The following is a 27,737-nucleotide window of genomic DNA, read 5'->3' on the forward strand; positions in this document are numbered from 1 at the left end:
CATATGTAGTAACTTTGAAAGTGCAAAAATCTTACTTTGGGGATATTCTAGTTGTTTTGTCTGAGATTTCTCTCCAGAGGGAGGAACTCAACCTCCGTACAGTACTCTGGATGATACAATCCTAAGAAAAATGCAGTGCCTATCAAGAGCACCATGGGCTCGGTGGGCAGGCCGCCATGCCCTGTGCCCTACTGACTTGCTATCAGGCAGATATCAAGGGAAGCCCTTTGCTCCTTCTGCTCTTCTAGTTTGAACTTTGCTATTTGAGCCGGAGGGAGGGAGGCTGCACTGGGGATAACTCCAGCAGCACCTTCAGTGCCCCTGAAAAGCTTTATATAGACCTTAAAGGAAGGCAGTTTTGGAATAGACAAAGGATCTGCAAGGAGGATTATTAGGAGTAAAGGGACCCAAGTGAGCACACTGTGCTAAAATCCTCATACAGTGAGGCAAAGGGAGTAACTGGGGATTACTTAATTCTGGGGAAATAATCAAATGACTGCAGCACACAAATCAAGCAAATAGGACCATTTCAATCCTTGATCGTGGCCCACTTTTGTATCCAAGAGCAGGTTTAAGACAGAGAGGTTTGTTTCCAGGTCATGGCACGCAAGACTTCAGTCTTAGTTACAAGACCAACGCTTCAGGACCGGCTCTCCAGATTGGACAGAGGCAGCCGATGTGAAGGGTGGATCTCTAGTAGAGTTTTGAAGGGCAAGCTGTTTGTAGGCAGGAGGGCGATAAAACATCTTGCACTCATCCCCCATCTAACTTGCCCTCATTCTGGAACAGATACACAGAGGGATGGGATAGTTCAGACTGCAGACTGAAATGGGCATGCTAAGGCACCAAGTCGCTTGCTTGGTCACAATGAGACACGTTCCCTTGGAAATGAGAGGAAGGTGATGCCCCGTACTGAACCTAAATGTGTCTGGATGCAGACAAATTCCTTGATGAGAGTCAATCTGGACCCCCGTTGCCTACTACTATGACTTTCCTCCACAGTCATGGAGGGAGAAAAGCCAGCAGCTAGACAGCAAAATAAAACAGAAGTCCAGAAGAAGAATCCAGCTTTGCCATTGCTCTCAAGAGAATTTCCAAGCAAACTGCAAGCTTGTTTCCACCCAGTCCAGCCTCTACTCTAGGGCTGACCTTTATCTCCAGGAGAACAAGAGTTTTGTGCTTTTAACACTTCTCTCTCTTTTAATTTAAATGTGTGCATGGTAAGCAAATAAAACTCTCGAAAACTCCAGGAAAGTCACTGTTTTCTTTTTTTCTTTTTCTTTTTTGCAGAAGACATCTTGTTAGGTGCCCGCTTGCTACTTTTCCTCCAGCGTCCATGGACTGGAAGGTTTTTTTTATAGCCACACCTTTTTACACGCTCTCGCAGCTCTTGCACCGGCGCTTGGCGAAGTTATGTTCTTGCACTACAGCTCCCAGGATCCTCCAGCCATCGGGAGGTGATTGAGGGGGGTGTTTTTAAATTAATTAATTAATAATTAATTAATTAATTAATTAATTAATCTATCTATCTATCTATCTATCTATCTATCTATCTATCTATCTATCTATCTATCTATCTATCTCCCCCTTAAAGCAACGCTACAAGTTCAGGCTCACGAGAAGACCCCATCTTGCCCTGCAGGCGCTCCCCTCTCCCGCCCTCTTTCTCCGGCACCGCTTTGGCAAGGAAAGGGTGGGAGGGCGCAATGGGCGGGGCCCGAGCCCGCCGAGGAGTTATATTGCCCGCCCGGCAGCGGGGGTGGGAGGGAGAGCCAGCCAGCCCGTTCAGTCCCAATGGGGGGGAAGAAAGTCTGCATCGTGGGCTCCGGCAACTGGTGCGTTCGGGGGACGGGACGGGACGGGGCGTGTGGGGAGGCGTCGGGCTGGGCGAGGGAGGCCAGAAGGAGCGCCCGCCGGGCAGGGCAGGGGATTCTTCTTGTTCCGCAGGTTTTTAAACGGATAGCCTTAAAAAGGGGGGGGGCAACGAAGCGCCCTGTGTCGTCTGTCAGCGTCGAGCCGCAGGTTTTTCAAAGTGCCTCGTGTGGGACAAGGGTGGGTGGAAAGGGGTCCCGGCCTCCAGCGCCCTCAAAGTCGCCGAGGGAGGAAAGAAGCATCGCCTGCGTCTGACGAAGAGGGCTTTAGCCCGCAGGAGCCGCTGCTGCGCTTCCTCGGCCCGCCTTCAGGGTGCCGCAAGGCTCCCTCCTCGTCCGCGTCGTTTTTGCTGCAGCGAAACGGACACGGCTGGTGCTCGGCCGGAGACAGGCGCGCTCGTCTGGCGTCGAGTCGTGCCTGACACGCTCCCACGACCGCTCTTTCCCTTTCGCTGCAACGTCGACGCGTGTGGACACGATCCGTGAGGGCCAGCGCAAGGGGCTCCCTCGGCTGGCAGGGTGCCCGTGCTTTCCCTGACGGACGCCCGCCGTGGGACGGTCTCCCCGCAAGGGCGGCTCGCGGACTCCCTTTCGCCCCGAGGGAGGGTGGGATCGCCCGCCTCCTTGGCTCCGGGCCCACCCGGCCCGAAGCGACTTGATCTCCTCCCTCGCCGCGCTTGGCATTCTTCGTGCAGTGCTTGGGGAACTGGGGGGGGGGGTGCGGGCAAGAAGCGCCGGAGTCCTGGAAGCCCCTCTTTCGGGCACTTCTTTCCTCCTCACCCGCCTCTGAAGAGGCGTTTGGCGGGGGACGACCCACCGCAAGCCCGGGCCTCCCTGCCAGACGCCCATGATAATCCCAGCCATCCCGATCGGCCTCGTAGGATGGGGATGATGGGCTTCCTATTGAAACGCCTCCGGAAGGCTCTGGCTTGGAGGAAGGTTGTGCCGACTCTTGATGGGCAGCCCCGGAGAGCTGTCTTTCAGCACCAAGGCTCCTCTGTGGCGGCAGGGGAGCCCTCTGATCATGTGCAGAGCCCCATGAGCAGCCGCAATGTTTTTTTCATGCGGCAGAAAGATTTCCGTGGGCGACACGCCAGGCTGCCTCTCTGTGTTTCATCCTTGCGTGGGGGACCCACGGATGCCCCAGGTGTGTTTGTGTGTGGGTGGGTGGGTGAGTCTCCACGTCTTTGCCTGCAGATCTTTAGCGACCTCCCCCCACGCCCGATTACTTATTCCTTTCTGGTAGATGAGTAATTTTTAAAATAATTATTCTGCTGGAGTTTTCTAAGGTTTTTCAAAAGGCTGGTGTGTCAAGTCTTCTGCAAACATAAAAATAAAAACTGAATGCCTTGCATGCAGTAATACTGCCAGGCTCAAAAACGACAGGGAGTCTTTTGTGCTACCATAAACACCAAGTGAATTTCTTACGGTTTAAGGTGTTAGGGACTAGAATCCACCAGATGCAAATTTTAATATTTCATTTATCCGGTGAAGTGGGCTCTTGTTCATAAAAGCTTATCATTATAAACGTGTCAGTCTTTAAGACAGCCCAAGATTCACAGTTTGTTTGTTTTTTTAAAAAAATAAGGTTGATAAGGATATCACACTCTTGGGTGAAACAAGAGGAGAGGGAGGGAAAGTAAAACCTCTTTGAATTTTCAAGGCATAGTATTTACATTAAAGCAGGGCTTCATACAGCAAATAAGGAGACCCTGTGGGAAGACAGGAGAGTGGCTGAAGCTTAGCCAGAGTTATTGAACCCGCACCCTACAAAAAGGAGAGAAGAGTAGTTGTAGGTGGAGGCTCCCTCCTGAATAGGATGGAAATTGAAATAAGCCAGGCAGATCCACAGATCCACCAGGTATGCTGGCTCCCTGGAGGACAGCTTAGGAATGTGACAGAAGTTTCAGTTACATTGCCATAGCTCATAAAACCCACAAATCCATACCCCTTTCCTCTCACCAATGTGGGAACAAAGGACACTGCCAAGAGGAACTACAAAGAAACCACAACAGACTTTGAAACTCTGGGAAGGAAGGCCAAGGACGTTTGGGACCCAGATAGTCCTCTCATCGATCCTATTAGTACTCAGAAGGGGAATCATAAAGGAAAGGAAAAGACTCCTGATGAATGACTGTCTACAAAGGCAGGCAGCCAACACAAGGGACTGGGATTTTGGGACCATGAACTATGTTTTCTGCTGGCGAGTGATGCCTTGCACCTCACAAGGACTGGGATGAATGTGTCTGGCTACAACATGAACTTCATCGGGAGGATTTTAAACTGAATTGGAAAAGGGAGGGAGACACAAACTCAGAGGTAAAGATAGATCAAAGCTTATGTACAGAAAGAGGCACAGATCAAGCACTTCGAGCAAGGCCCAATAATAATCTTCAAAAAATATGTAGAAATAAAGCAGGCCATAAATCACACAATCTCTGGTGTCTGTACGCAAATGCCAGAAGTATAGGAAACAAACAAGAAGAACTGGAAATCCTAGTTCAGGAGGGTAAATATACTTGAAAGGGATAACTGAAACTTGGTGGGATGATTCTCCTGACTGGAATACAGCAACTGAAGGATATATATTATTCAAAAAGAACAGAAAGAACAGGAAGGGAAGTGGAGTTGCAGTACACAGTATCTCAAAAATACATATTTCTGCAGAGAAATACAGGAGGATAGCTTGGTTGTCCCATCATCAACAGCATCTGGACTAACATAATTGAGATGAAAAAGAAAAGGAGTGTTGGAGTAGCAGTTGGAGTCTACTACCAATTGCCCAATCAAGAAGAAGTTGCTGATGAAACCTTCAGAAAAAAATAGGAATAATTTCAAAGAGATACGATGTAGAAGTAATGGGAGATTTCAATTACCCTGATGCCCTTTGGGAGACAAATTCTGCCAAATATGGCCCTTCCAAGAAATTCTTGGTTTGTGTGGCTAATTATTTTCTCCTATAAAAAGTAGAGGAAGAAACTAGAGGATTCACTATCTTGGGCTTGATTCTGACCAATAGAGATGACTTTGTGGAGGAAGCAAGAGTGACTATGTTCTACTTGAGTTTGATTTCAAAGGAAACAAACCTAAAGTGTAGCCCCATAAGTATGCTGGATTTTAGGAAAGGTAATTTTAATAATATCAAAACAATGATAAGCAAGGTCTCATGGCATGAAATCCTAACAGGAAAATGGGTCCAAGATGGGTGGGAGCTTCTTAAAAAGGAAATTCTAAAGGCACAACTACAAACAATTCCAACAAGAAAAAACATTGAAAGACAGCAAAAAGACCAATGTGGCTTCACAAAAAGCTCAGATAGGGTCTGAAAATGAAAAAAGGACACATATAGGAAATGAAAGGAAGGCCAGGCCACAAAGGCAGAGTACAGACAGGTAGCAAAGAATCACAGAGATGGCATTAGGAAGGCAAACGTTGAGAATGAGCCAGTTAGCAAAAGATGCTAAAAGTAACAAAAAAGCATTCTTCAAATATGAACATGTGTAGCAAAAGACAGAGAAAAGAATCAGTGGCTCAACTGCTCAATGGGGATGGAAAATGATAACAGACAACAAAGAAAAGGCAGAGGCGCTCAATTTCACCTTCAGCTCAGTCTTTTCCAAAAGACAGTCTATAACCCTCTAGGCAACTGTGAAGTACAACTGGACAGGACATGATTGCAGCTTGAAATGGATAAACAGATATCCAAGGAATACCTCATTAGTTTGAATGAGTTCAGATGAACTGCATCCAAGAGTATTGAAGGAACTGCCCAAAGAACCCTCAGAGCCACTGTCTAATATTTTCTTGAAATCATGGAGGATGGGTGAAGTGCCAGATGACTGGAGGAGGACTAATGTTGTCCCTATCTTTGCAACACGGAGGAACCTGAGAACTACAGACCAGTCAGCCTATCATGAATCTCAGGGAAAATTCTGATGCAGATTATAAAGTGGTCACTCTGCAGGCAATTTGGAACAAATGCAGTAATAATTAGAAATCAGCACAAATTTAACAAGAACAAATATTTCCAGACTCATCTTATTCTTTTGACTGGGTAATCTCTTTGGTAGATGATGGGAATGCTATAGATGTAATATATCTTGACTTCAGCAAAGCTTTCATTGAAGTGCCCCATGATATTCTGATTAGCAAGCTAACTGCTTGTGGGTTAGACAGAATAAATGTCAGGTGAATACATAGTTCGTTACAGAATTGTATTTGGAGAGCATTTTTCAGTGGCTCCTTCTCAAACTGGGAGGAAGTTAAAAGTGGGCTATCACAAGGCTCAGTTCTGGGCCCAGTGCTCTTCAACCTTTTTATTAATCACTTTGATAACCAGTGAAAATTTACATATGACACAAACATTGGGTGGAATAGCTAATAGCCTGGAAGACAAAAGCAAGGATCAAGCACTGGGCTGAAAAGCTATAGAATGAAATTTAACAGGGGCAAGTGCAAAGTTTATTAATACTATGAGAAGGATCTTAGAAATTTTGTTGATCACAAACTGAATACAGTGGTGCCTCGCACAACGAGTGCACCGTAGAACGACGAATCCGCACAACGGGGCCATTCTAGTGATCGCACACTGACGGCCCCTATGGCTCAAAATCGCAGAGCGAAGGTCTAATCTTAGCAGTGCAATGTGGCTACAGAAAAGGCAAATGCTATTTTACGTTGCGGAAAGAGGAGTATAGTCTCCAATCCCACGCGGTACTCGTTCCCCTCTATTCAGAACTGGTTAGGCCTCACCTTGAGTGCTTTGTCCAGTACTGCACACGACACTTTAAGAAGGAGTCGGACAAACTGGAACAAGTTTGGAGAAAGGCAACAAGGATGATGAGCAGACTGAAAACGAAACCCTATGTTCAACCTTGAGAAAAGAAAAACAAGGGAAGATAGTGTTCTTTTCAAATATTTGAAAGATTGTCTCACAGAGCAAGGACAAGTTCTGTCCTCAGCCACCCAGATTGCAGGACATGTAATAATGAGCTGAAGTTTACAGGAAGCCAGATTTCAGGTCAATATCAGGAAAAGCCTCTTAACTATTAGAGCAGTATGACAACTACTTCAGAAGATGATGAGTGCTTCAGTGCTGAAGGCATTCAAGAGAAAATTGGACAACCACCTGGCAGATATCCTTTGATTTGTATTCCTGCCTTGAGCAGGGGGCTGGACTTGATGGGCTTGTAGGACCCTTCCAACTCCATGATTCTGTGACATTCCACTCTGAATTCCCAGTGTGGTGTAGAGCAATGGTCCCCAACCTTGGGCCTCCAGATGTTCTTGGACTTCAACTCCCAGAAATCCTGGCCAGCAGAGGTGGTGGTGAAGGCTTCTGGGAGTTGTAGTTCAATAACATCTGGAGGCCCAACGTTGAGGACCACTGGTGTAGAGGACAGAGTGGCAGACTAGGACTCTAGAGAAAAGGACTCAAATCCCTGCTCAGCCATGGAAACTGACTGGGGGAGTGTCACTGGTAAAACCACTCAAATATCTCCCACCTTGAAAACCCTATTAGGATGGCTAGAAGTCAGTTCCGACTTGATAGCATTAAATGAACACACAATATTCCAACAAAATAGTAGGGGTTCAGGGATACCCCTAAGCAAACTGTTAACACAGAGGTTCTGAATTGCTGGTGTAACCTCTCTCTCCCTCCCTCCCTCCTTCCCTCCCTCTTCTTCCCTCTGCAGGGGTTCAGCTATTGCCAAGATTGTGGGTAGCAATGCTGCCAAACTGGACAAGTTCGACACCACTGTCAACATGTGGGTGTTTGAGGAGGAAGTTGGTGGCAAGAAACTCACTGAGATCATCAACACGCAGCATGAAAATGTCAAGTATTTGCCGGGCCACAAGCTGCCACCCAATGTGGTGCGTCTTAAGAACCAGGCATGGGGGGTGGGTGGGAGGCTCATTGCCATGTTGGAGGGATGGGAATCACCTTTGAGACTGAGGCAAGCCATAGCTTCTCTCTCCATTCCTGCTTTTCCCCACGCTGACTTTCCAAATATTGTTGGACTACAACACCCATCATCCCTCATCATACTGTTGCTCTGTTGTAGGAATGCTGCATTTCTACAACTGAGCAGCATACCTTGTAGCCTTCTCTGGGGGAACCAACTGCAGCCCCTTATAGTCACTTGTGGGGTTTTGCAGAACATGGCGGTGTCCTGGAATGCCCAAGGTCTGAAATCGGCCCTTTCTTGGGAGTTTCCCCCTCCCAGACTCACAACAGGACACAGCACCTCAATGAACCCAGCCCTGCACACGACACAATAAGAACTGAGTGAAAAAGGACTTCCCTTTATTCATATATTTTTTAAAAGAGAAGACGTTCCCAGTCCTAGGCAGTGTTTTTGCCATTTTGTTGCCTCAGGTGCGATATGTGTCGGTGTCCTCTCCCATTTCCTGTATAGAGGTTGACTGACTGGGGTGGGCAGTGGTTGGGGGTGCCACCCTCCAGGGGCAAAAAGCTTGTTCAGAGAGCCCAGGGCAGATGATGGGGAAGGCATTATCTGTACTCCAACCAAGAAGAAGAACATTTTGCCTCAGGCAGGAAATTGTTGCAGGTGGAACAGACGAGGGAACTGCTGCCACCTCTGCCCTCTTTATCTACCACATTAAGTAGTCCCCCTCCCTGCCCCCAATCTATGGGTAGGGCCAGTCCCACTGGGTAGGAATATTTGCACCACTGAGAAAGGGCTAAACTCAGAATAAATCAGTGCCTGGTGTCGGACTGGATGAGGACAAATAAACTGGAGGTGCTCCTGGTCATTCGAAAACCAGATCAAGGAATAGGGATTCAGCCTGTGCAGGATGGGGTTGCACTCTCTCTGAAAACACAGGCACACAGCTTGGGGGTGTTCCTCAATTCATCTCTGAGCCTGGATGCCCAGGTTTCAGCAGTGGCCAGCAGTGCCTTTGCATGGTTAAAACTAGTGTACCACTTGCATCTATACCTGGAGAGGTCTGATCTGGTCATGGTGATACATGCTTTGGTTACATCCTGGCTAGATTACGGTAACACCGCCTATGTGGGGCTGCTGATGGAAAGGGTCAGGAAATGGCAGCAGGTCCAAAATGCAGCAGCCGGACTGCTGACTGGTGCTGGTTGCAGGGAGTGCATAACTCCCCTGTTACAGCAGCTCCACTGGCTGCTAATCATTTTCTGGGCACAATTCAAAGTGCTGGTTTTAAAAGCTCTAGACAGCTTGGATCCAAGCTAGCTCAAAAACTGCATCTCTCTCTATGAGCCTGTCCCAAGCATTAAGATCATCAGGGAAGGCCTTTCTCTCAGTCCCACCACCCTCACAGGTGTGCTTGATGGGGACATGGGAGAGGGCCTTCTCTGTGGCTACTCCCAGACTTTGGAACTCCCTCCCACAGGAGGCCAGGCTGGCCCTATCTTTGCTATTCTTCTGCAAGTGGGCGAAGACCTTACTCTTCAGGCAAGTTTTCCTCTAATGACTGCTGGTCGGAGAGGGGTTTTTAAATGGATTATTGTGCTCTGTTGTTTTAAATGTGTTTTAATATTGGTGTGGGGTTTTTTTAACTGTTTTTAATATAATACTTGTTTAATTCTTTTTAAATATTTGTATTTAGCTTTTGAGTATTGTCTTTTTAATGATGTGAGCTGCCTTGGGTCCCTTTGGGGAGAAAGGCAGGATAGAAATACTTTAAACAAAATAGATAAGTAATATCTTGAGGTATCACCACCACCTCTAAAAAGGACTCCAGTTTGCAAAGATTAACAGACTGAGGTCCCACCAGTTTCAAATGGCAAGACCTTAAATAACTCATATTGGGATGCATGGGGTGACTGAAGAGTGCTTAGATTTGGCTGGAAAATATGCTTAATGCCAAGAATTTGATTGCTTTCACTCCAACACGACTCTGCAGAAAAGGCTTTCATTGCTATTGGAATGTTTCATGTTGCATACATTTTTGGGGGAAGTGGCAGCATCAACTTTATTACCTGAAAATGTGCAGCAACAGAAACGCAGAAGTCTTGGGGGAAAGGGAAGAAGAATTAAACTGAGGAGCAGAAACATGACTGTGGAAGCAGAACACTTGTTTTTTAGGACAGGGAGTACATTCTGTCTGGAGCAGAGCATGTCTGGTGATAATCTCCAAACTCCTGCTGAGATCTCTAGGGCAAAGCTACTTGTGCTGTAACTTCTCAGGGAAATGCATGACTCTTCTATGTCTCTCGGGAGCTTGAACATCTGCCTAAAAACGGACTTGTTCCTAGGAGCCAAACCCCGTGGAGTTCCACCTCCAGATCTATTTCCCAAGGCTTCAGCTCTATCCCTAGATGTGTAATGTAGCGGTGCACTATCATATACTCTTATTTTTTTGTTCCTATGACCGTCCCTGTGCCTTAAGCAATTTGTAATTGGGGCAGGTGGAGAAATGAGGCATGAGTGGGAAAGGCAGAAGGGTAAAAATGTGAGGTGGAGGCACGGGCGTCTGCAAGGGGTGTGTGTGCAAAGAAGTCTATCCTCTCCCCTGCTGGGATCCTGTCAAAATATATTATTTTCATGTACCCAGACTCAGCCACTGTGTCGTAATGATCCACACAAACGATGCTAATATGCCACTACGTATACAGGGAACTTTGCCCTGTTCTCTGAAGAAAATTCTTGTGGGCCCCCATTGGATGAGGAGGGGACAAGAGGCAAGTGTAGAAGCCAGGAGAAAATATGGCAGCAGAACTAGTGTGGCAGAGCACCAAAACAGGGAGAATTGGGGTCAGCTGATGTCTCTCAAGCTGATCTAATTTATGTGGCTGTTGTGAGGATGGAGCAAATCGCATATATTGCCCTGGGCTCCATGAAAGAACAGTGGGAATAAAACCTAGGATGCCACTATACAGTATAAACATGTGCCCTATGAAGTTGCACCTGGGAAGTCCAATTTCCCAGGGTTATTCACTGCAGATGACCACATGGGACTCAGCAGAGAAAGGGCAGGAGATTGGTTCTCTGCTTTGTTTCCACCTTGTTAAGGTACCTCAGCTTTGCCCATCCAGATTTGCAGGAGGCACAGTTAGAGCAGAGCTACCTTAAGAAGCCGGAAGCAAGGCTGATTTATACTTTCATCCTCTCCCTCTGCTGATTCCTTGCTCTTCCCCCTCCCCCCTCTGGTCACCTAGCTGCCATAGCACTAGGGCAATAAACCTTGGAAAGTAAAGGAAAAAGAAAAGAAGGAAGGAGGGAAGAAGGAAGTGAGGAAGGGGAAGGCAAGGCAAAGGAAAAACAAGTAGACTCAGGTTTAGATTCAGCTGCCCAGAGTAGTCAGTTGACTAGATGGGAGGGGTATAAAATAAATAAATAAATTAGGGACGAGAGGATTCAAACAGCAGCAAGTTTCTGCACAGTCCTTCTTCTCTTCCTGCTACTGTTTCTGGGTGGAATAGCTTCAAAGAGATGGCTACAAACTCCTCCATATTGGCTCATGTAATCACACCACCTGAACTAATTTGAGTACACTTGATTAAAAAAAAATGTAGAAGCCCCATTGATGGAGGAAAAAGCTACGGATCAGGGAGAAAAACTCCAGACTGATTTGCATTGGCAAATGTAGTACAGTAAATGGGAAATCTGATCATCCCAGTTCTACAGCATTTCTGGTACTATTTATTAATGTAATCACCACATTAATAAACAAAGGCATGTAAACAATCTCAAGGTTAGCAGGATATAAAAGCTCCAGGGGAAGATCTCAGTCCTCAGAAGTTCAATCCCATCTCTGAGAATAATAAGCCAACACCCTCAAACCCAACACAGTGCCTTATCTTCCCCTCATTTCTTTACTTTTGTTGCATTTCTCTCCTGTCCTCCTCCCCAAGGCTTCACACAAGATAAGGAGTGTGCTCAAGGCCCTTTTGTAGTTTCTTTAAAATGGAATGGGTAACCCAGCTTTTGAATTTCCAGACTCTGATCAAAAGCTTTTCACTGCGCTTTTATAACTGATGGGAGGCTGCCACTAGTGTCTGCCTCTGCTTCCAAAGCAGCCATGTTGAAAGGTGATTGGAACTTGAAGAAAGAGCTTCCAATGTACAGTTTCAATGTCTAGGAAAAAGATTATATGTTTTTATGGTTCTCAATCCTGCACAACTTTCCTTAATGGAAAGCTAGCATATGAGAGACTAAGGCAAAGAACATGTGGTGCCCCAGATATTACTGGGATGTACTTCCCATCCTTGCTAATCAGCATACCCAATGGTGTAGGATGATGGGAACTGCAGTCCAGTAACATGTGAAAGACCTCATCCCTAAGCTAGACCATTTGTCTTCGATGGACGAGTCAGGGCCATGCTGCTCTAAAGATGCCCTGCACCAGGTAGATATCAACGGCGGCCATTTTCTTTTCTTTTTGGGAGAATGGACTAGGGGGATCTAAATGCCAAGGCAGGAGAGTAGCAGGTTATAGAGGAGAATTGGACTTCTATACCATGAATAGTTTTATAGAAAAAGATATTTCAGCAGCTGTAGCTTTTGTCACCGATGTGCTACAAGCAGAACCAGCCGGCATTCCTTGTCCAAGGTTAGAGGGACAAGTGCCCTGACACTTGCAGGTGGTCTCCTCTGAGAAAGGAGAAAGCTAGAAAAGAAAAACACATCTGAATTAATCTCAGGCTTCACCTTATGGTTAGTGGCATTAAGTGTCCAATGAACCAAGGCTCTATTTTTAATCTTTGCTGGGTTTATTTGCAAGCTTGCTGGTAAGGTAAAACAGTAGCCTGCCTCCACTCCTACACATTACAAGGGTTACAAGATCTCAGTCATGGTGGGTCTTCAATCTGAAAAACAGGTAACTGGAGGGCTACATTTCTCCCCAAGAAATGCAGCTTTGGGTGGAAGGGGAAGAGTTTTTAACAGGCACAAGCTTTCCAACATAAAATCCTCAACCACCAGCAGGGTGACTAGTAACACTCAAACGAGGGCTCTACTACCATCTGTTGCTTGTCTCTGCAAGTTTGAGCTGGCTCTTGGACTCAACTGTTCAGGCTTCATTTCATGGCTAGTGTTAAGTTTCCGGTTGGCCTAGGCTCTATTTTTATCTTAGCTGGGTCTATTTGCAAGCATGCAGGTGTGGTAGAATAGTTGCATGCCTCCACTCCTACTTTACTTTATTTAGACTTATACCCCGCCCCTCTAGACAAAGTCTACTCGGGGCGGCTTACAAAAAATGCTAAAATACAATAGAATAATATACTTACTAAAACCTAATAATACAACCAACTAACTAGTAGATATACACTGTACCTTGCTTTTGCCAACTCTCTCTCTGTGTGTGTGTGTGTGTGTGAGAGAGAGAGAGAGAGAGAGAGAGAGAGAGAGAGAGAGCAAGGCTTAAACAGCTAAACCATTTAGAAAACCAAATTCTTTGCTGGGATGGAAAATGTTTGGCCCTCCAGCTCCTATCAGCTCCAGGCAGTCCTGTCAAAAGTAAGGGATTGTGAATGATGTATCAGGATGGTCCAACTTTTCCCATCCTCCCCTCTGCCATATTGTTCGAACAATCTGTTCTAACAGACAAAGTGTCCTCAGTTCTTGGCTGTAAGATGTGCTGTTCCAGAAGAACGTGAAATATATGTACAGCCATATAACAGCTTCTAGGCATCTACATTTTGTTGTATTTGTTGGGACTTACTTCTGAGTAGCCAAGCACAGGACTGGCTCATGAGTTTTAGTTATATTTCTCTATCATTAGGACATCTTACAAAAAGTCAGATAAAGCACTAACAATGTACCACTATTTTTAAAATCAGCAAACAAGCCATAAGACATTAAAAGAACATAAAGAGGTGCCAGTTCTCAGCGGGTGTCACCTCAGCCTTGCTTTTTGGTTCTGCTTGGCTATTTTCGATCTGTTGGTGGAATCCTGCTCCAAATCATGTCTTACGTGAAAGCCAAATTAGCTTTTCCTGGGAGCAGGGCCTTTACAGTAGCTGCACCACTCCCCTGAAAAAGATTTGGTTGCACCCTCCTCCTTCTTTTCCCCCCTTGAGGCAGCTTTTCAAATATATCTATTTCAGAAGCCCATTTGCCCTGCTTGCCAGCTACCAATAGCTTTTCAGGCTGCTCCTTCTGCTCAAATTGTTTTTTATTTGCTGGTAATGTGTAATCTAATTCTATAATTTGCTTTGGTGGTATATATCAGTGGTTCTTAACGTGGGCGATAATGCCCCCCAGGGGGCGATTTCATTTTTCAGGGGGGCGGTAGAACGAAAAGGGGCGGCGTGGGGGCGCTGGAGCAGAAGGGGGGCGGTAGGGGGGCGCTGGAGCAAGCCAAACCTGTTAAGATGACTGCAGCCTTTTTACAGTGTGCATGAATATATATTTTTCTCCAATCTTAATTTAGTTTCAGAGTTTTCATCTTGAAATTTTTAGTTCCTGCATTGTGGTTTGTTTTTATGCGCTTTTTATATTTCTTTTTGCATCTTAAAATTTGCTTGCAACTAAATCATTAAATGTTACATTTTTGGGGCATTTCGTTTTCTTGGAATTGAATTTTGTTTTCAGGGGTCATTGGATTTAAGTGTAATAAATAAATAAATAAATAAATAAATAAATAAATAAATAAATAAATAAATAAATAAATATCATCGCTGTGGGGAGGGGGGCGATGATAACTTCCTCAATGGCTCAAGGGGCGTTTCTTTCAAAAAGGTTAAGAAACACTGGTATACAGGTATATGTATTGCTATAAACCACTGTGAATTGTTTTTTAAATGAACTGTAGTTTACTGGTGCTTTAAAATAACATTTAAAAAAGGAGAAGAAGAAATTGTTTGATTGCAAAATCAGCTGAGTACATTTCCTTCCGTCCCCCATCCCTTCCACCATCAAACCCTGGAACACAGCAGGGCTGGCTCTGCGTCTTCCAGCAGATTGAAGATCAAAGAACAAGTTGTCTTGGCAACCAAAGTAATAAATAACCTTCCCTCTGCTTGCTTGCTTGCTAACTAATCTAGTTTCCTGGTGCTACCAGCATTTCCAGGGCGCCTGCCTGGATAACAGGTGTTGGATGAATGCAGGGAGATGAGACATGACAAAAAGCCAAAGTCTTTTTTCACCAAGTGAGAAAGGAGAGGCCTTCCCTGCCGTCTGTTCTGTGTTGTTTCTCTCCTGGAAGAGTGTCTCCGAGTGGGTGTCAGCTTGGGCTTTACGCGTTCTGGGTTTAGACTTCCATGCAAACGTTGTGGTACCCTAAGCCTGCCTTTGTAGAGATCCGTTTCTTGTAGCAGTGGAAGGTCACTGAATGTCAGGAAACAAGAAAATAAAAGTGATGTGCCTTTGGTAATATAAGACAGTTTAAATGACAGCCTCCCATCTGTAGCTGCTTCTTGTTGCTGCGTGGTAAATTGATTGGTCAGACAGCCAGGGGCAGGACACCCACCTGGCTTACAGAAGGCAGGAGGAAAAAAGTGTTCCCAGGGCCAGAACAGTCCTTGAAAAGTTATTTTTATTTAACTCTAGTTCCAAGATTGGGAGTTGGGATACACATCTTCATCAGCTTCTTCAGTCTTTATACCAAATCGATTTTATCACTAAACTTATGTCTAAACTTGTCACAGCTAATTATGGCTAATTGATGAGGTGAGGGGGTATATCTCAATCACGTGGCTAGCTGCACACCTGATTGTACAACCAGCACCTTGTCAGTTAGCTGCAATTATCTCTGACAAGCTAAGCATACCTTATTCAAACACTAGTAAGATTCGAGATTACTGCTCTGAAAACCCTCTCTAAAGATGCTGCTTTTGGAGATCTTGATGACATTGACTTGCAGGAGGTGAAAATTTGAATTCAGATCTTAAAACAGGCTTCAGCAAAGTTTCCCCTGAAATAGCTTGTAGAACTGGCTACAGATTCCTACTTGAACCCAACTCTGCTGACTCATCTAAGTGGAGTGGAAGAGTCCACTTGGACTTTAAGGTCTAATTATCAGGTCTCCCTGTCTTCTGGGAAAATGCAGTAACTGCACATTTTTGAGCTCAGTCTCAAACTGTTCATATGAGGATTCAATTAAAATAAAAAAGAGAAAGTTTCTGGCTCTTGTGGTTACACAACATCTAGTTCAATTTTGTTTTATCCAATTTTACTAATTACATTTATATCCCATTTTCCTCCATTTTCTTTATTGGAACATGGATCTCACAGGTGCTTGTTTCTAACCACTGCTCTGCATTCCCTCTCAATACTCCACCCAAGTTTGTTTAGATATTTCAGGGGTCAGGATTCAATGCACAGAGGAGTGCCTTCCTTTTCCTCTCTATGATAAACAGAGAAAAAATACTGTAATACAGATCTTTTTTAAAAAACAAGGATAAATACACCAAAATATGTTTATCAGCATAATGGCATGCAAGTCAAGAGTCAGCCTTTGTTTGAAGAACAACGGCTTCCCCTCAGTGCAGACATTTCTGGCCAACATGGGCAAGTGTTGCCAGTCAGAGCTGCGAGTGTATCCACCCCCCTCATCCCTCAGGAGTGTTAAGAAGGGACTTGCGCTCTCCTTGGGCTGCCCAGGCCCTCCGGCTGATGGGGTTCTTCTTCTTCTGCCTCTGCTGCAGGTGGCAGTGCCTGACTTGCTGAAGGCTTCGGCGGATGCTGACATCCTCATCTTTGTAGTGCCCCACCAGTTCATCGGGAAACTCTGCGACCAGATGAAAGGCCGCATCAAGAAAGATGCCATAGGGGTCTCGCTCATCAAGGTGTGTTGGGGGGGGCTGGGGCACCCGGCGGGGGACACATTCAGACAGCTCCAAGGCAGGGAGAGGGTGGCCGGAGGAGCCCCGACTGTTTATTGGAACTTACTGGGAGAGGTCTGAGGAAGATTACTTGAGCATGCAAGAATGTGCGGCTCCTTTTTTGCAGTATAGAACAGATGTGGAAGGGGTCCAGAGCTTTAAAGGTTAATCCAGAAAAGCAATTAGCTAGTGCCACTCAAGTAGTTTGTTGCCAACATGTTTATTTATTTATTTATTGGACTTATATACCGCCCCATAGTGCTACAAGCACTCTCCGGGCGGTTTACAATTTAATTATACAGGCTACACATTGCCCCCCAGCAAGCTGGGTACTCATTTTACCGACCTCGGAAGGATGGAAGGCTGAGTCAACCTTGAGCCGGTTACCTGGGATTTGAACCCCAGGTCGTGAGCACAGTTTTAGCTGCAGTACAGCGTTTTAACCACTGCGCCACTATACAAAGTACTATGGCCTTGTGGGACACAACTATGGTAAGTAGTGAGGCCATATGCATGTTGTAATTTAACTTCTTGTTAAAATACAGGTGCATTGAAATTTTGTTCTGCCATAGTTATTGCAGAAAATAATTAACTACAAGTCATTGTTGTCTGTAACAATAGACTGGAAAAGAGTACAGGACAGCAAGAGCCCTGGTTTATTGAAAGAACTTGTGATACAGGCAATACATTTGGCTGAGTTTCCCAGAAGTCATCACCATCTGCCATTTATAGGGCTCATGCGTGTGTGTGTTTAAACTCTCCTGCCATCTTCAAAACATCAGGCAGATAAAGCAGCTCTATTTGCTGAATAGCCCTTACTTGAGACAGGATTGATAGATCAATTGTTGGGTTTGTTTGTTTGTTTACTGGACCTCTGCGATGCACAAGAAATTGGTGCAAAAATTCACCTGGAACAGCTTTTTGCCACATGGTGCCCTCCAAGCAGATGGAACTGCAAGACCCATCATCCCTAGCCATTTAACCATGAAAGCAGAGGATGATTGGAATAGTAGCCACATGCTTGCCACAAAGCAGCTACAGGTCTGCAGTCATGGATTTGACACTTTCTTAAGGGAGAGGGGCACTAGGCTTGGAGTAATTTCTGTTGCCTCTAACAACTGCAACAAACCAGTGTTTTATAATGTGTCTTAAGAACTGTTCCTGTCACATCCCAATGAGTGTGTGGAGGGAAAACAGTAAAGTCTATTGAATGAGATGTATCCCTCAGTCATGGCAGGGATTTTCCTGCAGAGGCAGCCAAAGATCCTCTTAAGTCTTTTTGCAGAACAGCAGGATGGCTTGTGGAATGAGTAGGGTACGCACACCCCCATTCCAGGGACAAGCTGCCCCAGAAGACAATCAATGATGTGTTGGAACACACAGTGATGCCTGCTATGGAGCAGTGAAATCGGCAAAGAAGGCTGGTTGTGCCATTCCTGTTGCATCTTCAAGGAGCCCAGTAGCATAGCTTTTAGGGGAGGTTCTGGGGTTGTCAATGTTCTCCCCAAGAAATGGAGCACCAGTCTTCTTGAGGATGTGCTGCAACTGGTTTGCAAATCACTCTTGGGGGACAACATTGCTGGCTTCTGCAACAAAGTGGGAGGTTGACACCAATCTTGAAGGATCGGTTCTGGCTTTTGTGGCCTGATGACATGAACAGGACATTTGTAGTAACGCAACCAGCTACATGCCTTCTCATTCCTTGCTGTTCTTCACAGCTAAAGCCAGCACCCCCAGGGGCTGATGGGAGGCTTGTAGTTCCAAAGGATGGCCGACAAATGTTTGCATGGCAGGGTGATGCTTGCTACCCTTAAGGAGGAAGCAGTCAAGCCACTCCGGGTCTGATGGTCTTATCTGGTTGGCTTTCAGGGGGTGGATGAAGGCCCTGATGGGCTGAAGCTGATATCAGATATCATCCGTGAGCAGCTAGGCATCGAGATGAGCGTTTTAATGGGGGCCAACATCGCCAATGAAGTGGCTGAGGAGAAGTTCTGTGAGACCACCATCGGTAATGAGTTTGAGCTGACTATGATGGGGAAACTGTAGTAGTGGAGACAAGACAGTATTCTGTGCATGCTCAGTGGGTGTCCTTCCTCTCAGTCTCCTGACATGTTCACCCAGCTCGCCTTGCTTTCCACGGGGATTTACTGTCGCAAAATGTTTTTGGTCTGCTGCTGCTTTGTCGAAGATAGTGGTAGGCAACTTAAGGGCAGCCTCTCTGGCCTCTCATAAGGGGCACACAAAGGCCAGAAATCGCTATCTTTGGCTCATGGGTTGGTGGGGAAGTAAACTGAAGGCACCTCTCATTCAGAATTTTTCATTCAGAACAAACACCTTTCATTCAGTTTTTTAACATTTTATTTTAAAGTATTAGGTGAAGTCTTGGATCCCCCACTTTTGAGTTCCTGGTACAAAACAATGCTCCTAGAGGACATCAGGTGCAGAAATTGATAAAGTTTTACAAAACATTTTTTTAAAAACCATTTCCCCTCTTAAAAATGCTTCTGAGAATAGGGCTTGCATGTCTCACTTTGCCCACATCACATCTAAGACCAGTTTACCATTAATTATATATCAACTGGCCATTTTTGTCAAAAATATGGATAGTAAGAATCTAATCCTGGACATAAGAGATGTACTTTCAGTGCAACAGGTAAGGAAAGGGCTTACCTGTTGCACCTGTTCCTTTTCCTGGCCCATTTGCTTTAATTCCTATCAGCCATTTTCCTCCCACAACTATTGTGGTAAGTGGGGATCCCAGTGTGTCAAGCAGCTGGTAGGAACTGAATAAGAGGACCAGGGAGGTAAGAAGCTGAATCCAATTTGTCCCCTTGCATTGCTCCATGTCAACCATCTAGGAGAAGAGGTGGCAGAATTCATGAATGAGCAAGAGAAGTTCATTCATGCCTACCTACACACTTCTTGAAGGAGGATTGACTGGGGTGTGGATCCCTTGGGTGTACACAAGGATGTGCAGTGGTTATTGCATAGCTGCAACAGCAAACACCCAATACTGTAGCAAGCACAGCTGCCATGTAAAGGGGTAAACTGCTCCAAGACTATTTGCCTATCTGGAAGAGCCATTGTTTCACTCCTCTTCTGCAGATCCAGTTGAGGGAGCAGCATAGAGAAAAGATGAGCATGCAGCAAAAGGGAACACAGAACTGGTGGTTCCAAAAGAAGTGTAGGGAAGCCCAGGTCAGAGCACTTGTTCATCTAGCCTAGTATGGCCTACCCTGTCTGGTAGCAGCTTCCCAGCAGTAGAGGTGCCTGGTTTTTTCTGTCATTTTCTATCCAATCCTTTTAACTGGAGATGCCAGGGACTGGACCTGGGACCTTCTGCCCACAAAGCACCTGGTGGACTGTGGCGTCCACCCTCGTGCCCCTTTTGCTTGACCTTCAAGCCTCAGAGCACACGAAGGCAAACACTCTCTTCTTTTACACTTGCTGCCACCAGGTGATCTCTAAATCACCATTACTTCAGAAAGATTCAGGTCCACTCTTCAAGTTCTTTTAAATAAAACTTTGGTTTATTGATTACAGAGATTCACAAATACCTTCAGTAGCTAATCACACCTAAATTTCCCAAACTACACTATTACTCTGTCTGGCTTTTCTCTCCTGCCTGACTCTTACATTTCTCTAACTAACTGACTGACTGACTGACTGACTCAGGCTCCGCCTCTTATAGCATCTCTCTCGGCTCCGCCTCTCAGCAACATGAATATTCTTAAACCATTATATTACATAACAAACATAAACCATTACATAATATAACATAGACCATAGATCAAATAAATAGAGAATGCTACATGGACAACTAAGGGAAGTGCAGATTCTCCTTGTCTGAAGTCCTGTGTTCCACCCAGTGTAAAAAGGACCCCTTGGGTCTATGTATTAGGTCACCAGCAAACTCTCCTTGACTTGGATTATTAACTCAAAGAATATTCCAGATTCTCAGATGAGAATTATTATCAACATTTCCCTAAGGTAACTTTCTAGTTTGTTTTAGCAGAAGCAACCAAGAATATCATGGCACCTTATAGGCTCTTAGACAATGCAAACCAAAAAGAGACCCTACTTAGAATGCAAGGAGAGGACGCTGAGCATCCCAAGAATTTGGCATGAGAAACACTTGAGGTGCACGAGCTGAGAGTTTTCCTGTCACCACCATCATCTCTGCTGAAAAGCGCTCTTAAGTAAATAACCATATGGGAGCGATTGCCCTTTTCCAAGGGAAGAGCTCGCGGATGTCGCACATAGTTTGCATGCAAAGTCCCAGCCTCAGTTCACAGTACCACCAATTCTTCCTCACCCTGGCACCCTGCAGATAGGTGGGACTTCAGCATCAATCATCCACAGGGGCCAGAGACAATCGGAGCTGTAGTCTGACACACTGGAAGTGTCTCAGGTTGGACAAGGCTGGAAAAGGCTCTCAAATAGCAGGATGGGGAGAAAATCCCTTGGTTGAAGGCCACTGTCCCTCAAGCATAGCAATTCTGAGCTACATGGAGTGGTTCCATACATGTGTCCTTGTTACATGATGACAGAACTGGCCCCTTTTCCTACTTACGCGCATACTTTCTTGCCATTCTGCAGGCTGCAAGAACCTAGGGCATGGACAGATCCTGAAAGAGTTGATGCAGACGCCCAACTTCCGAATCACGGTGGTGGAAGAAGCAGACACGGTGGAGCTCTGTGGTGCCCTTAAGGTGCAGGAACAACTTGGCCCTGGGCAGTTTACCCCCCCCCCTTCTGGTGGAGGCATGGCCTCTTGGCAGCAGAAATCCTGGGGCAACAAACCTCTGCAACTTCCCTGAAGACCTTTGTCCAAAAACATCCTTTCCCAACTCATGTCCTCCAGGTGTGCTGGACTATAGTTCCCATCATCCCCGTTCAGCTTGTCCAATGGCTGGAAATTACAGAAGTTGTAGTCCTGCACATCTGGAGGAAACACTGGTCCAAGTTCCCCTTCCAGCACCCTCCCCCCAAGAGAGAGACATGGACTGTGTGAAAAACCATGCTGTTTTGCCAGGAAAAGGAGTGGATTTGAGAAAAACTGGGATGTGGGTTTCGCTAGTAAAAGGTGCTCTAAGCTAGGCTTGCTGGGAGGAGCTGGGTTTTACCTGTCATCTTGGCAAGAGATGGGCCAAACCTTCTACATCTGCTGGGAACACCAGTGGCTGGTTGCACATCTGCACTTTAGCTGCATAGTTTCTCAGCTGCTTTTCGGAGGTAGCCTTAGGGGTAAAATCTTGTTGGCGAATGACAGGTGGACTTCCTCTTTCTTCCCCAGAATGTGGTGGCTGTCGGGGCCGGCTTTTGCGACGGACTGGGCTTTGGCGATAACACCAAGGCTGCCGTCATCCGCCTGGGCCTGATGGAGATGATTGCCTTTGCCAAGCTTTTCTGCAAGGGTTCTGTCACTTCGGCCACTTTCCTGGAGAGCTGCGGGGTTGCTGACCTCATCACCACCTGCTACGGAGGGCGGAACCGCAAAGTGGCAGAAGCTTTTGCCAAGACTGGAAAGGTAAGCGAGCCTCCGTGGCCTGGCCTAGGGTTCTGTACGGTTGCCAACTATTTCCCCAAAGTGCTCCGTTCTTAGAGTCCCATATTTCATATCTGAAAATGCTTCAAATGTCAGTTCATCTGCAAGGGAAATCGATGCTATTTCCAACCATTGCAGGTGAGGACCCACTAGTTGTGGGTCGAAGACTATCAAGGAAAGTTTGTGGCAGGAGCAAGACTGGAACTGGAAATGTTCTGGTTTACAGTTCAATTTAAGGCAACAACCCCATACTGTATAGACTTGACTGGGAGTGACCCTGGCGGTCTACATCCACTTGATTGCCCACCTACCATATTTTTCCGTCTATAAAATGACATCTTTTCCTTAAATAATTTGAGAAAAAATTGAGGGTCATTTTATACATGGAAGGCAGCTCTTTTCTGCTGCCTTTTGCGAAGGCACAGGGCTTAGCAAAAAGGAAGGGGAGGCATTTCTCTCTTCCTTTTTGCTAAGCTCTGTGCCTTCTCAAAAGGCAAGGAAAAGCGGCAGTCACTTTGACAGCTGCTTGCCTTGCCTTTTGCCAAGGCACAGGGCTTAGCAAAAGGGGAGCTATTTCATCCCTGATTTTTCTAATTTGGGGCCGTCTTATAAACAGAAAACTACGGTAGTCACTAGGCTGTCCTAGCTCCCAAGCAGCCAAAGTAACCACTTTAGTATTTACAGGTGTCCATCTAATAACTCTAGCTTTGCTTGGAGGGAGCTGATCAGCCTCTTCCTTTTCTCTGTGCCAGTGGCCAGGACACACAGTGGCCCTCCCAATATTTTTTGGACCCCAGCTCCTATCACTCAGGGGGCTACAAACCAAGCCTTATGAGGAAAGGCTGAAAGAACTGCCTTGAGAAAAGAAGGCTGAGGGGTGATATGATAGCACTTTTCAAATATTTGAAAGGCTGTTGTACAGAGGAGGGACAGGATCTGTTATCGATTATCCCAGAGTGCAGGACACGCAACAGTGGGCTCAAGTTAAAGGAAGCCAGATTTCGGTTGAATATCAGGAAAAACTTCCTAACTATTAGAGCAATACAACAGTGGAACCAGTTACCTCAGGAGCCGGTGAGTGCTCCAACACTCGAGGCATTCAAGAAAAACTTAAATAATCACTTGGCAGATATGCTTTGATTGTATTCATGCGTTAAGCAGGGGGTTGGACTTGATGGCCTTGTAGGCCCCTTCCAGTTTCACTTTTCTGTGATTCTATGATTCCTGAGAGCAGTTGACAATCCAGCAAGACTTGGTCATTTTCCATCCCTGCTCAGGACAGATGCTTGCCCTAACTGATGTGACACACTGGCTGCAACGGGGTTAATCTAATGTGCATTCTCATTGGACTTTTTATTGGTTGCATACAGCAGTGGAAAACAGACATCAGAAACTAGTCTCCACGCTGGTTTTAGAATACTGAATGGGATGGTTGAGGGTTGAAATAAGAGAGGAGGAGAACAGAACAGTGAATGACTGTAGTTCAGTACCCAGAATCAGAAAACCAGAACAGAATACCAATGTTTAGAGAGGGTTTGACACGCTCTAGCCTTTCTAACAGCTTATACTATTCACAGCACAGTCCAAAATGGGAATGGACTACTTGTAGCCCTCTGTATAGTTTCTGGGCTACAACTCCCATAAATCCACAGCATAGATTGCACTGGCTAGGACTGACAGGAACTGCAGTCCAGCTGACAGAGTGCCACATATTTCTCAGCCGTATAATTCCCGAGCATCTGCAGCCAACATTTTAAAATCTGAAGACTAGAGTATATGAGGCAGAACTGACATTACTGGGAAGTTGAAATACAGAAAGAGGCACAAAGAGCTTGAAGAGTGCATGTGGGACAGAAGCAATGGATATAAAAAAGCAGCTAAGAGCAACGCCAACAGAAATTCAGCTACCTAGCAAGCACAATGATGCCTCAAGAGAGCAATCATGAGCAGGATGGAATGAAAGGTCTATCACTTGTAGTCTGCAAATCCTCACAGAGATCATTCTAGGAAAGGGATGATCAGCTTTCAGAATTTTTCAGATCTATCTTGTTTTTTGCACTAAAACAATATCAGGATCCAGCAACTGGAGCTGGGGTGTGCATGCATAGAATTTCAGAACAGTTTACATTTAAGAATGTTCTGAAAGCCAAGAAATTTTTTTTTTGAAGAACCTGGCCTGACCTGTCAGTCCTTTCACACAAGAAGTCCAGTCTCAGTTATCTAAATTAAGTAGAAATAGGATTTTATTACTGCTGTTGCTTAAGTATAGGGTGCCAGTCAGAAGCACTTGGAGAGAGCTACTGTAAATCATCCAGAGATTGACAAGCAAATACTGATCTACTACTTGTTCACAACTGTATTAGAAACATCTGTTTCTCAGCCAAGGATGTTCCAATCCTGTCTTCAGAATGTTGTTCTTATTAACAGCTGTAATGCTTGTTTTCACTGAAACACTGGATTCTACAAAATCTGGAATATTCTGGCAAAAACTAAGGTAGCAAAGAGTAAGGTCCCGGAAGAGAACCCCAGGACCTGGGAGCACAGCTTAAAGGAGCCTGACATTCAAGCTGACCTGAAACAGGAAGTCATTCAGGCACTATTTTTAGAGGCAAAGTGAGATAGTATGGTATCCAAATGGCATCCCGCAGGATCCCTTGCAGTGTTGGAGAGGATGCTGGGAAGCATCTTTCATGCTATCTGTGAAGATTCTCAGTCATCCAGGTGTGGATGACTGAGAATCTTCACAGTCTGAAGAAGCTACTTGGACGAGTAGCAAAACATTTCAACCTAACAAGAAAGAAGTCCATGACTCTGCTTCCAGAGATCTTTCATGTTGTGTGCAGCGAGTATCTTCTCTGGCTTTGTGGGATGGAAAAATCCTGTACCACATTTTCTCCTCTCTACAACTGATGCAGAATCCACCTTGGGCCATTTTTCCAGCTCCCTTCTCTAATGCTAAGCAGACCTAGACTCAGCCAGGACCCAAAAGTAGAGAAATGCCACACTTAAACCCATCTTCCATGGCAGGGAGTGCATCCAGACCACACATTTAGGCTGGCATTATACCACTTATTTCAATATGAGCTTTCATGGATCACAATCCAATTCTGCTGAATCTTCCACAAAATTCATGGGGGAAAAATCTGTTCTTCCACCAGGCTCTTTTGTTTTTGCTTTTATTATTATAAAACGGACTAATATGAATACATATTTGAAAGTGAGAATTGATAAGGATTCCAAGAATGAACTGCTAGAGAGCACATGTATGCACACACTCTTCCTCACTTAATTATAGTTCATGAGGTTGCCCAAAAGGGAAAAAAGACTATTTCATCAGTTAAGTCTGCAGGGTAGACGTGTCCCAGGACAGGAGTCATAACAAGAAAGCCCTAGTGGTGATTGTGATGGTGGGGAACCGTTCGGACAGATGTCACCTAAGGTGGAGAGGAAGGGCTAGCTAGGCATCATGACCCAGCCATTCACACTTATCTCTTACCTTTCACAGTCTATTGAGCAGCTGGAGAAAGAGATGTTGAATGGACAGAAGCTCCAGGGCCCCCAGACCTCAGCAGAGCTGAACCACATCCTCAAAAACAAGAAGTTGGTAGACAAGTGAGTCCTGTTATTGTTCTGCCATTTTGCTTAGCATCCATATCTACTGTCACCAGGCAAGGTTGCATGGACCCAGGAGTTTATATGCTGGACTGTTAGCCAGCTAAACAATATGGAGGTGGCTAACCACCTGCCTTTCAACCGATGTATGAATAAACCACTTTGATACCTTTCTGCCCGAACAAAAATCTCAAGACATGGCATTGTCTGAAACACTGAAAGAAGTATGAATCAGCTTTCCAATTAATAGCAAAAGCCACCTTTTGTAAGTAGAAGGGAATGTTACCTCTAACATTTGCTTCTTTAGACCCTATTACAGTAGCATGCCAGAACCAAAACAGTCTCTCTCTCTCTCTCTCTCTCTCTCTCTCTCTCTCTCTCTCTCTCTCTCACACACACACACACACACACACACACACACACGGAAGGAAGATGACCTCGTCAATGAAAACTCACCCTGTTCTTCTCAGCCAACTAAAACTAAGAAAAGCAGGGGTTGAAACTAGTGCTGGGCAATGTATGGCCTTTGAAAGATTTGTTGGACACTATCTCCCATCCTAGCTAGCATAGCCAGTGGTGAGGGATGCTGAGAGTTGTAGTCCAATAACAATTGGAGGCCCACAAGTCCTCCCTCCTTGCTTTCAGCCAATTAGCACTCATTGCTTTATTGATGGGAATTCTTGAAGCAACAGTGGTTCACTGACCCTTCAGAAGTGGGACCCCCGTATGATTAATTGACAATATGACTTTCCGAAGCAGCTTGTCCCCAAGACTGTCCCCTTGACTCTACCCACGCTCCACCCAGCACAGCAGGCTTCCAATTCCTCTTCCTCACAAGCTCTCCTACTGTGGTGGCTGTTACCTAGTTTTTCTCTATTTTTATCTGTTTCTGCAGGTTCCCACTCTTCACTGCAGTCTATGAGATCTGCTATACAGGCAAACCCGTCACTGAGTTCATCACATGCCTGCAGAACCATCCTGAGCATCTGTGATGGGCCACGAGTCTTGCTCCAGCACATGAAGGGATGGGAGGATCTCTCCTGCTGCAGTCGCACCCCTCCTCGCCATGAGGAGAGGGACCCAATACAGGGCAACAGGACAATCAGCAGGAGGCCTTACATAGGACACACTGTGGCTACCAGTCAGGGAGTTCCTGGCTCAGCTCCTTGACCAGGGAGCCCCTGCCATTTGCCAACCCAACTCTACCTTGGAAGTCCACAGTGTTGCCTTGGATTATCTAGTCCCCAGCTTGACTCTTGTTAAATTTAGATCAACCCCCAACACTAAAACCACCCTCCTTCTCGGAACGCGCACATCAGGCAAAGCTTTGGCTTTTATCTTCCGCTTTGACGCCCAAGCTCTCGTCTCCTTGCCCTGCCTCATCCCCACTCCAGTTCTTGGCTTCTGTTTTTTAACTTTTCCATTTGAGGATTCAAACTATTCCGTGCCACTTTTACCTGCCTTAAGAGATGGTTAAAGCCAATTTCTAGCAAAGAGGGAGGAGTAAACACCAGTGAATCCTTCCCAGGCCTGGGATGTAAGGAGCATTATAACAACCAGCACTCAGCTAGGGCTGAGTTCCCCTTCACTTTATTTTCTGTAAACACGGCTTGGCCGCAGCATCCCTGGTATCCACAGGAGCGGGAACTCTAGCCATGAATGTGAATGTATTTTGGAATAATAAACACTAAAGTGAGAAACTAATCGTTCTCACCAAAAGATTTGATTTCTGGCCTCTGGGTTATGTACTGGCTGAGATCAAGAGCAAGATAACATTGATTTTAACTCAGCAGTGGGGGTTTGAGATCCTATACTATTTGGAGATGGGGGGGTCGAGGTAGTGGGGCAGTCTGCTCCTTTCACTAGACCCTTTCCTGCCCACCACCATAGCCAGGTTCTTGCCCTCATTCTGGCATGACCTTTTCATGCCGGTCGGCTGGCC

At 45.7% G+C, this 27,737-nt stretch overlaps 1 protein-coding gene across 1 annotated transcript; it reads left to right on the plus strand.

Annotated features, from left to right (window-relative positions):
* The first annotated feature begins 1,691 nt into the window (after nt 1-1,691).
* GPD1 (glycerol-3-phosphate dehydrogenase 1) lies at nt 1,692-27,516 on the plus strand. Its single transcript, XM_020784339.3, has 8 exons — nt 1,692-1,835; nt 7,568-7,745; nt 16,459-16,599; nt 18,505-18,643; nt 21,235-21,347; nt 21,932-22,165; nt 25,689-25,795; nt 26,691-27,516. Exons 1-8 carry the CDS (start codon nt 1,795-1,797, stop codon nt 26,785-26,787), a joined length of 1,050 nt encoding a protein of 349 aa, XP_020639998.3. The 5' UTR covers nt 1,692-1,794; the 3' UTR covers nt 26,788-27,516.
* Nucleotides 27,517-27,737: the final 221 nt, after the last annotated feature.

The sequence above is a fragment of the Pogona vitticeps genome, chromosome 2, assembly GCF_051106095.1.
Source record: "Pogona vitticeps strain Pit_001003342236 chromosome 2, PviZW2.1, whole genome shotgun sequence".
Lineage (NCBI taxonomy): Eukaryota > Metazoa > Chordata > Lepidosauria > Squamata > Agamidae > Pogona > Pogona vitticeps.

Bases quoted from the DNA above. Each gene is read 5' to 3' on its own strand.
- GPD1 (XM_020784339.3), top strand. From the start codon at position 1,795: ATGGGGGGGAAGAAAGTCTGCATCGTGGGCTCCGGCAACTG. The intron at 18,644-21,234 runs GTAATGAGTTTG...GCCATTCTGCAG, and splicing joins GTTCTGTGAGACCACCATCG to GCTGCAAGAACCTAGGGCAT. The intron at 21,348-21,931 runs GTGCAGGAACAA...TTTCTTCCCCAG, and splicing joins AGCTCTGTGGTGCCCTTAAG to AATGTGGTGGCTGTCGGGGC.